The sequence below is a fragment of the Phalaenopsis equestris genome, unplaced genomic scaffold (genome assembly GCF_001263595.1).
Source record: "Phalaenopsis equestris unplaced genomic scaffold, ASM126359v1 Scaffold000294, whole genome shotgun sequence".
In the NCBI taxonomy this organism is placed as follows: Eukaryota; Viridiplantae; Streptophyta; class Magnoliopsida; order Asparagales; family Orchidaceae; genus Phalaenopsis; species Phalaenopsis equestris.
The window spans coordinates 199752-210164 of NW_018164736.1; the positions used below are offsets into that span (position 1 = coordinate 199752).

The window sequence follows — 10413 nt, forward strand, 5'->3', positions numbered from 1 at the left end:
AATGTTATATTATGCTTTTTGTATGGTTGGCATGTAAAAATCTAAAACATTTTACACATACGATGAAAGAAAGAAGATGAATATACCAAAATAAAATAGAACCAGAAAGCTTATCATCATTAACTATCACGATCACTACAGATTGTGACCGCAACAACAGCAGAAATAAGATAGAAATAAGTTCTATTATTATAAGTTTTTGCATAATAAACCTTATAAAATGGCAAACATGACCTTAAAAGTATTGATTGCGAAGCAGCAGTCTGTAAAGCTACTGCTGCTTAGAAATAACATTAGCATTGGAGTCCCAAGGCCAGATATCAGATCCACAGCTTGAAATGTCACCATTAACTCTGCTCTGCAGATTATTTATGGTTGTGAGGCTTGGCAATGGTGGACTCTGGCTTCTTAGACTTCCATTCTTCGCCCCAGCCACGTGTACATCGATGTTCTGAGCTTGAGCAGCCAGCGATGAGTCCACGAAGAAACCGTCATTTTCCGGAAATTCGATAACAGGCGAGAATTGACGAGTGTTTGGTAAGTGGGAGGAATTAATGGTGGTTTGAAGAAGATGATCGAGGCTGCATGTTAAGGAGCCTCTGGTGACCAATTCCTCGGCCATATTCATCTGGAAGCAATAGAAAATGGAGGATCAGTGTTTGTTTTGTATCTGGTTGATACATGTAGTTTTAACGGGTGTTTGGTAACATATTTTTAATAGGATTTAACCATGAACTTAACATAAATCTAGCCAAAGACCAAAAAATACAAATAAAAATTAAATCCAACGCTCATTGGTATCTGGTTGATACAAGTAGTTTTAACGGGTGTTTGGTACCATATTTTTTAGGATTTAGTCATGAATTTAACATAAATCTAGCCAAACACCAAAAAATACAAATAAAAATTAAATCCAACGCTCCATTAAATTGAATTTTCTCGTGTTCCATCTCTTTTACAGCATAAATCCAGATATACTTAATCTGATTGCAAGGCAGATTTAAAGATTTATTCCGTCGTGCTGCAAGCACCATCTCCGTCAATATAAATCCGAATTTGTCGAATATTTTAAATCCTATTTGAAGTAAATATGAATTATGGCGAAACAGCCCCTTAAGGTATGTTTGAAATAGTTGTTATTTGTAAAAGTGGTTGAGGGAAAAGATTGATGTGGGTATTATATAATTTTCAACTTTTGAGAAAAGTTGAATAACAGGTTTTTTTTATAATTAACATGCTGTCGCACATTTGATTATAAAAAAGAGCTTCTCACCATAAAAAAATTTGGGAAATTTACATACATACCACTCCATTCCTATTTATTTACATTTATACCACCCTATGCATGGAAGGTGCATTTCACTTTTTAAAAATTAAATAATGATATTTTTTATCTGATGACAGATTTAGGTGGTATAAATGTAAAGAGTAAAATTCAGGCGTTCTATGTGCAAATTCATAGGAATTGGGTGGTAAGTAAATAAATGCTCCAAAATTATAAGAAATAATGAGAAAATAAAAATAAACAGGTGTATGGAAAGCAAAGTTATAAAAAAACTACTCCAAATGAACCTAAAAGTACGTTTTTGGGACAGCTAAAGAGGCCAGTAAAACTAGTTTAAGAAATCAAGTATTTTATAGCTGCCAACCTGCCACATTAACATATTTAATTATAGAAAGGGGTAACAGATACATAGCACCCGATTCCTATGTATTTACATATTTAACACCTAAATTTTATTTTTTACATTTACACTACCTCAATCTTTCATATCACACAAAAAATACCACCATCTTAACTTCTAAAAGGTGAAATACACCTTCTCATGCATAGATAAGGTGGCATGCATGTAAAAGTTGAAATTTAGGTGTTAAATTAATATGTAAATACATAGGAATGAGAGGTATGCATGTAAATCTCCCTTATAAAACACTACTTAGCGACAAAAAAGTTGTAGACAAACATAAATATGACAATGACTTGTAAAATAAAACTGTAAAAAAATTGCTCCTAACATAATTTACAGGTATCATTGAAGCTTCCATCCACAACAATTAATGATAAGCAAAAATAATCAAAAGATTTAGGATGATTTTGAAATTTTAAGCTTACCTTTACTCTTAAGGCATCTACACTAGACTTGAGAATCCGGTTATCTGTAACTGATTCAGTGAAATGTTGGCTTGCATCTGTCAGTTGTTTGTATAGAGAGGCATTTTCTCCCCTGAGTTGATCAACCTGATTAATCAACCAAGAATGCTGCTGTTCAGTCTGAAGCACCATATTGGGGCTCATTTACTTGATTGTAGAAAGAAAATATATAATTTAGGCATCGTTTGGGGCAGCTTATCCGCTAGGCAGCATTTTGAAAATGCCGCCTCACCGGTTGGAAACTGCGTTTGAGTAGCTTATCCAAAAACGTAGTTGGTTTTTTATACTAAATGTGGAACGCATGTCGAACCCGGTTGTCCGCGTTTCCAGATAAGTGGCTTATCGCTTATCTGGAAAAGCACAGGCTGCCCAAACCGAACCCTTAGTTCGAGTAAAGAGCCAGAATAGTCCCTTGACTATTTCCATGAGGCCATTTTAGTCTTTGTGATAATAGAAGTGTCGAGATAGTTCACATGCTTTCTTAATATTGCTTCAAAGTGGGACTATTTTAGCCTGCATTAAGAGATTCTAAGTACTCAATCAGCACTTATATAAACTCTGAGGTTAAAAATGACCCATTATAAAGAGTCTTTTGACACTTTTCTTAATTTATTTTTCATTCAATTTGTGTGAAGTTGAAATTACTACGTTTGAAAATTTTAAAGATTTTGTAGAGCTTAAAGCCAAAGCTAATTTATAACTACAATAGACAGAACAATCAAACTAGATATTATTATTTTTCAGAACATATTTGTTAAGTTCAACATGAAAACATTGTTACTGAATTTGGCTCAGCTGTAGCATTTATCAATCAAAAGCAAAATATTGGCTCAGCTGTAGCATTTATCAATCAAAAGCAAAATATGCGGAAGCATAAAGCCTGAATTTTAGTATGTATATTGGTACGTGTTCTGGCGTTCAGATAAAATTCCCAATCCAGAAAGAGTGATGGATAAACTCACCATAAATTGAGATATTATAATATATAATATACACACATACAGATCATTCAATTTATTAAAAACCATCCATTTTCAGTAACTTTTAAAAAGCACAAACGATAAATGAATTTTATAACTTCAAAAAATAAGATATACATATTATACTCATGTATTTAAAACAAATGTTCTTTTATATATCTCATTTTGGAATATTAAGAAAGTTTTTTTAAAAAAAATAAATTGAATAGTCCGTATTTTTCATTCTAAATTTTAAGTGAAACTCATACATATCTCTTATTTTTACCAGCATCAATTTCTCAAAACTCTTCTTGCCATACCTACCAGTAAGTTCTTTCCTTGTACTAAAACTAGTCACTGATCTATGGAAAGAGAAAGGGAAAGACGAAGAGGTAATCAAATTTAAGGGGAAATATAGTTTCTTCAATCTGATAAAAAGAGAAATAACAGAAAATCATGCCAAATAAAGGTGTAGAAACATAAAATTTGCAGGAAAATTTGAGATTTCCCTATATAAATAATAAAATTTAATATTTTTTCTTGATGTAGTAGAGAAGATTTAGTAATTTTCCAACCCCCCCAACCCACCTGGATATATTTTTGCACAAGACTTAAAAAAAAAAAGACATTTTCTGATTATTTTGCCCACTCTAAAAAATAATGTTGGTTTAGCCTTGTATGCGCGTGCGTGAGTCTGTATGTATGTGTGTGTGTGCGTGTATCGTACGTACGTATGTATGTATGATGTGTGTGTTTGCGTAACATTGCTTGAGTTGTTGGAAGAAAAAGAAAAACTTATCTAACCATTACTTAATCAATGCTAAGGAAGTGAGCCATTTAAAAGAAAATCAAAGAGACTGTAATCATTAGAGAAAGGTTTTCCAAATCATTATCAAAATGGACTCACTAATCAAAGCATAAGCATTCAAAACTTAATTGATTTTTCTCTTATATGTTTTTTTTCACTTCTCTCCATGAACAGATGATAGTTTTATAAACATCACTATTAAATATGATTTTAAAAATAAAGAAAACTTCAAATACAATCATTAATGTGCTTATTCCAACAAGATGTAAATTAAAAATAGAGTAAAAATAATATTAAACTGTTATTCTTAAATTCATTAATTAGAAATATAAGGTAAATATACTAATCATAGTAAGAATTCAGAAATTCTTTGAAAAACTCACTTGCAGTTCTAGATCAGCCAAATGAGCCTGCTTTCTCTTTCTTGATCGTCTGGCCGACTCACGGTTAGACACCATCCTGGAAGAGCAGCAAGGCCATCTATTAATTGGAACCTATTATGGAAATTCCCTAGCATAAATGCTGCAAAATTTTCTATTATTGAAACACAACCATCATGTAGTAACTGAAAAGGGCTGAGAGTGAGTTAATTCAATGACTCGGGCCTTGATGATATATATTTTTCTATTCCGATGATTCAATTTAGAGTTCAAAACACTGCATCCCATGCAAAATATCAAAATATTGATAGAATCCAAACTAATCCTATATTTTCTTTGTATTCTCATGACCAATTTTAGCATTTGAATGGCAGCTTTTGTTTACCGCTCAGCAAATTTGGCAAATTCCACTCTACATTTACATTAAAACAAGAGGAATAAACCAGAAAATAATGTAACATTTCATTTCAAAGGATTCTGATAGACAAGATTAATCTCTTTTTCTTCCCTAGCTCAAAAGAAAAGAATGAATATCTTACTACATCGGGCTACATTAGAAATAAAACAAAAATTTATGCAGCATTTACATAAATACCACGCAATTCCTATGAATTTACATATCTACACCTAAACTTTACTTTTTTACATTTATACAAACCAAATCATTCATAACACATTAAAAATATCATCATTTTAACTTTTAAAAAGTAAAATACAACTTTTCATGTATTTGTAAGGTGGCACGTATGTAAAACTTGAAGTTTGGGTGTTAGAAATGTAAATACATAAGAATTGAGTGGTATATAAGTAAATCTTACAGATTTTATTTCTACCTTCTCATGCGCTTTAAATCAGTAGTGTTTGTACCATGCTCATAAGCTCCTGCTTCTGTCTCCAAAGAGTCTTCATCTGACTGGTCTGATCCACTTGATCCTCCTAGGGTTTGGTTTTCTGTACTTTTAGGCAAAAGAGAGGAAGTTGGACTCCCAACTGTCAAAAAAGAGAGACTAATAATTGTCGAGGTCCCTGTACTATAGAAAGGGAAATTTACATACATGCCACATAATTCTTTTGCATTTACATACATGTCACATATATTATTTACATACATAGTTTGATATTTAAATTTATAACACTTCGGTGTCATAAACCTATGCATGAAAAGGTGTATTGGACTTTAAGAAGATTGTGATTGTGGTATTTTTGATGTGATATTAAACATATGTGTGGTATGCATGTAAATATGAATGTTTAGGTGTTAGGTAAATATATGAGAATTGTGTGGTATGTATGTAAATGTCCTTAGAAAGCATAAAATATTCGAGTATGCAGTAACTAAAACTGGGAAACCAGGCATATCAACAACTAATAGACTGTAATGAGAGGACTTTAAATGAAGCATTTATGCACAAGTGCACAAAACAGTCTCTTAGTGGAGGAGAGGAAATTAAAAAGGGGCATTTAGATACATAGCACCCAATTCCTATGTATTTAAATATCTAGAATCTAAATTTTACATTTTACATTTATACCAACCAAATCCTTCACATTACATAAAAAATACCATCATTTTAACTTCTAAAAGTGAAATATGCCTTTTCATTCATACGTAAGGTGGTGTGTGCATGCAAAAATTGAAGTTTTGGTGTTAGATATATAAATACATTGGAATTGAGCGGTATGTATGCAAATCTTCCATAAAAAAAATTATACCACATATGGAGGATTGAGAATCAATGGTGGCAGTAATACTGGAATGCAATGTAGCATGGTTCTGAGACCATATTTGGCTTCCTGTTAATGGACCACCGGGAGAGTGACCACTCGGGGCATCCTGATTTCAACAAAAAAAAAAGGAAGAATTCAATCTTGTAAATATGATCATTAATAACAACAATATATGAAATTTCATTTATTTTCTTTAAATAAGGAACATGTTTTATATGTTCAACAGTAAAAGAAGCATTCAATCATGTAAACGAAATACTTATATATAAGATATATTAGAGCCTTTCATTCAATCTTTTCAATCAAAATACTTATGTTGAGAGGTAACAATTTTTTTGCTAATTGAGTCACTTTTATTCGGAGGAAATATTTCAGCTTAATGAGTTATTCGATTTCAAGCTTTGTAATAATTTTTTTCCATAGTAATTCATTTCATTAAATGTCATCGTCTGTAATAATTATATCATTAATATATAGAATAAGAATTGAAATTTTTTGTCAATATAATGCTTTATGAATAGTGAATAATCTCCTCATTCAATATGTATCTTTCGTATGCCTGCCAAACCACGCCCATCAGGATTGTTCAAGACCCTATAATTGCTTTTTTAATCTGTATACCTTATATTTTGTGAAGGAGCTGTTAAATCCTGATGGATAATCCATATAAACCTCTTTAACATTCCCATGCAAAAAAACCATTTTCACATCATATTGTTAGATGAACCTTCAAAAATTAGAAGCAAATATTAAAATGTCAGTTGTTATCAAATTAGCAACAGAAATAAATATTTCTTAGTGGTCAATTCCATTGTGTTGAGTATAATCATTTGCTACGAAAATTACTTTATATCATTTCAGACTGCTATCTAGTTTATATTTGAATAAGAAAACTTAGTCATGAATGTTGAAGGAGTTCAATTCTGTAAAGAAGCATACAACTTTTACCAAGAAAAAGAAAATTCGAAATAAAAAAGGCCTTCAGAATTAGCTTAGTTAAAACACATGCATTATGTAAGTTAATGATTACAATGACAAACCTTACTAGTGTTGGAGTACACATTTACAAGGAATAAACTTTGATTTGGTCCCCTACGAGTGGAGCAGAGAAGGTTGAAAAGTAGTGAAAGATTGTGGATATCGACATCATTTGATGGTGGACTTCGATGTTAGTAGACAAGGAAGGACAATGAATGAGTGATGGAGGATGTTACTATAAGTTGACGATGAACGTCACTATAAGTCAAGCACTGGAAAGAAGGTTGGTGTGGTTGTTCTTCTAGTTAGAGGTATGGTTAAGCGATCAAGAAAGTAGAAAAGAAATTTGGTAAGCAAATTTTTAAAATTGGTTAGGTAAGGTTCCAAATATTGTTTGATGCTCTAAAATTCTCCGACAAATTAGCCACCCAAAAGATTTCCTTTGAATATGCAGAAACAATAACTATATATAAACTTTTTGAGGGGGCATATTGGTAATTTTTATTAGGAATCAAGACATTATTGAATTGTGTGAATCAATCCCCTTTTGACTATTTGATATTTTTTAACATCACATTACCTTAATAATCGTGAAATTAGGCGATCTTAAGTCCGGAGGGCATGTGATCCCTCAAATGGCTTTATAAGGTGTTCAAAGCTACAAATTCAAATGTTTTGTTTAGGCCCACTTGAACTCATATCAAGGCATTTTCATACCGTTGGCTTTATATCATCGAACTACACTATTTAGACTATAATTTGAGTTGTGAAGTCTAGTTTTTTCACTATAAATGAAGAACACTACACAAATGGGTTATGGATTTAACTTACAGTTTAATTCATTTTTAACGATTTGAAACTTTTATTCAATCTTCAACTGGCCTGACTTGTAGCTCTAGCAACATAAAAGATTAGAAAGTCTCCTTAGATGATTTGGTCACATTAACTGATAGGAAATTCCAAATAGGAGTAATTCCCAACTTACCGGGACTTAGGATCAATTAGAAACTAAACTACCGCAAAATAACGAGATGACACAAAATTCGAGAAAATCGAAACGAAATTATGATTAGAAGCACAATAAAAGCAATCAGAAAAGCACAGAATAATTTATGTGAAAAAAACACAGAGCAACTACCAACTACTATGAAATTCATAAAGTTTTTACAAAGAACTCACACTAGTTTCCTCTTTACATAAAGAAACCTACAAGACGTGCTCGACAATCTTCCCTCCCCGATCCGACACAAAAATCACGCTGAATAACCAAAATCCACCTCTTCGACCCTTCTCACCTTCACCGGAATACTTTTCGAAGAATGCCAGAGGAAGATTAACCTTACGCTGCTCGAAATCGGCTTAAACCAAAAAGGTTTGTATGTCAACTGCTCTTGGCACCTATGCGCCCGGAATTGGTGCATAAGAGCCAATGATTTTGTCGAGCGCTAGTATAAGGGGCACATATGTGCCCAATAGTTGGCGCATAGGCGCCAACATTACGGCCACCCACTTATGAGTGGCCACGTCGGTCTTACTGTCTCTGCACTCACAAGTGAGCACATATGTGTCGGTTGCTCTGTTACCTTTGGTGCTTCAGCTCCACATAACATCCCAACATTAATGTCGACCATCTAATGACCCAATTAGGAGAGTAGATGTTTAATATTTGACTTGTATTAAAAAAAGTTAGAGGTAGACCTAAAAAAACTCTGGCATGTTGTCTAAAAATGATCTTGATTTATTAGAATTAAATGAAAATATGATGCTCAATAGAAAATAATGGAGAAAAAGGATATATGTAGCTGACCCCACGTAGTGGGATAAAAGTTTGTTATTGTTGTTGTTGTTGCTTCAACTGCTCTAAGTTTCCTTTATAAAGAGTGGACGTTATTTTTATATTATATTAGATGAATTGCATACGTAATCTGCACGACAAAATCATAGTGAAATATGCAGTGATGGCAGTATGACACAACCATCAATTAGGTAAGCCTCTATTATATTAAAAGTATATTAGTTTATCTACGTTTACTTCTGTTTTTCTTCCATGCTTGAATTAAATTTACTCTATTCCCTAAGTTTGTTCAAAATGAAGTTTGGATGATCAAAAAATTAGATCATTAAGTTTCTAATCCAAATATTTAGATGATGAGATATGAGAAAAAATTGCGTTAAAATATATGATTGATTAAATAAATCTCTTGGTGCAAGAACTCTTAAGAGATCGTTGTCATCCGCCTAGCACTTGTGGTACAATAGCTGCCCGAAGCTTCAAAGACTATTCCATGAAGAGCCACGCAATAGTGATCACGGAAAAGTCTCATCATAAATTGTTATCTTTTGAATAAAGCAAAATTGCTTAAAGCAACATAGTTTCCTTAATATATCGTCTACTTCCTTCTCTTTCTTTTCACTGAATTCATTTCAGTTGATTACTACAGAAACAATTTCCACGCTTGCCTCCAGTAAGATTAATTGCTGAATATGGAGTTTCTATAAGGTAAATTATATGTGTGTGTGTGTGTGTGTGTGTGTGTGTGTGTGTGTGTGTGTGTGTGTGTGTGTGTGTGTGTGAAAAAAATAAAAATCAATCTTATGCACGGCAAAAATCGAAAGGTCGCTCCCGTTCAAATCGGTGTAAAACATAAGATCATCACTAATGCCGATTCCCGTGAACCTTACTACCAATCTCAAAGCTGACTGAAGTCGTATGAGCAATCTTCCCGCAACTTTTTATACCCTTGATCGATCAGAGAAAAAACGAAAAAGAAAACCTGCACAAGACTTAAAAAGAAAAACGGCCCAACTTACTTGATCGCTGAAGCAACCAAATACGTCAGCGATGTTTCCATCATCGCCTCCACTGTCGCCGACACCGTCCATGATCTTCGACGTCGACCAGCGGATGAGTAGCCCCTCTGGTGTATCCGACGGGCTCCGCCGAACATCGTCATGCGATGGCGGCAGCTCCACCGGCCTAAGAAGCTCCGGCAGGAACTCGTCGAGATCCCAGTCTGATGCACTCCTCTTCATGCTTCTCCCCACTTCAAGAGAGATGGTTTCCGATCCTTCGTCGTCCCACGCGGAGCTCTTCTACTCTCCATCCTATCCCTTCTTGATCCTTTTCTTTAATGGCGAGGGAAAGAACAGAGCAAACAGAGACAGGAGCAATAGGACGGTGGGAAAGGAACTGGTTCAAAAATGATTGGGCATGCTCTTTTGTTTAATTACTTAAAATGCCATTTTATGGAATTTTGCTTAGATGAACAAAGAGTACTTTTGCAAATTTTTTTTTCCTTTTAAGCTCAATTTATACTATAATATAAAAAAAATTTTTTTTCTTTTAAGCTCAATTTATACTATAATATAAAAAAAATACAATGATGCTATAAAATAGGAAGAGAAAAA

General features: G+C 33.2%; 1 protein-coding gene across 2 annotated transcripts; it reads right to left on the reverse strand.

Annotated features, from left to right (window-relative positions):
- Positions 1–166: 166 nt before the first annotated feature.
- Positions 167–10165, reverse strand: LOC110025209 (basic leucine zipper 9-like). Of its 2 annotated transcripts, none has more exons than XM_020725539.1 (6): positions 9817–10165; positions 6052–6133; positions 5133–5289; positions 4303–4378; positions 2114–2239; positions 167–628 (listed from the first exon to the last, which is right to left on the reverse strand). In XM_020725539.1, the coding sequence occupies exons 1-6, from the start codon at positions 10036–10038 to the stop codon at positions 272–274; spliced, it is 1020 nt and encodes a 339-aa protein (XP_020581198.1). In that variant the 5' UTR covers positions 10039–10165; the 3' UTR covers positions 167–271. The 2 variants fall into 2 exon arrangements, with proteins under 2 accessions (XP_020581198.1, XP_020581197.1); XM_020725538.1 differs by having other exon boundaries at positions 6013–6133.
- Between the last annotated feature and the right edge of the window lie 248 nt (positions 10166–10413).

What these genes read in the sequence shown, in the direction of transcription:
- LOC110025209 (XM_020725538.1), bottom strand. Translation starts at nt 10,038, where the DNA reads ATGAAGAGGAGTGCATCAGACTGGGATCTCGACGAGTTCCTGCCGGAG. An exon ending in GATTTAAAGCGCATGAGAAG is followed by an intron (nt 4,379 to 5,132) that starts GTAGAAATAAAA and finishes CTGCTCTTCCAG; the next exon opens with GATGGTGTCTAACCGTGAGT. An exon ending in TAGATGCCTTAAGAGTAAAG is followed by an intron (nt 629 to 2,113) that starts GTAAGCTTAAAA and finishes TATTGCTTCCAG; the next exon opens with ATGAATATGGCCGAGGAATT.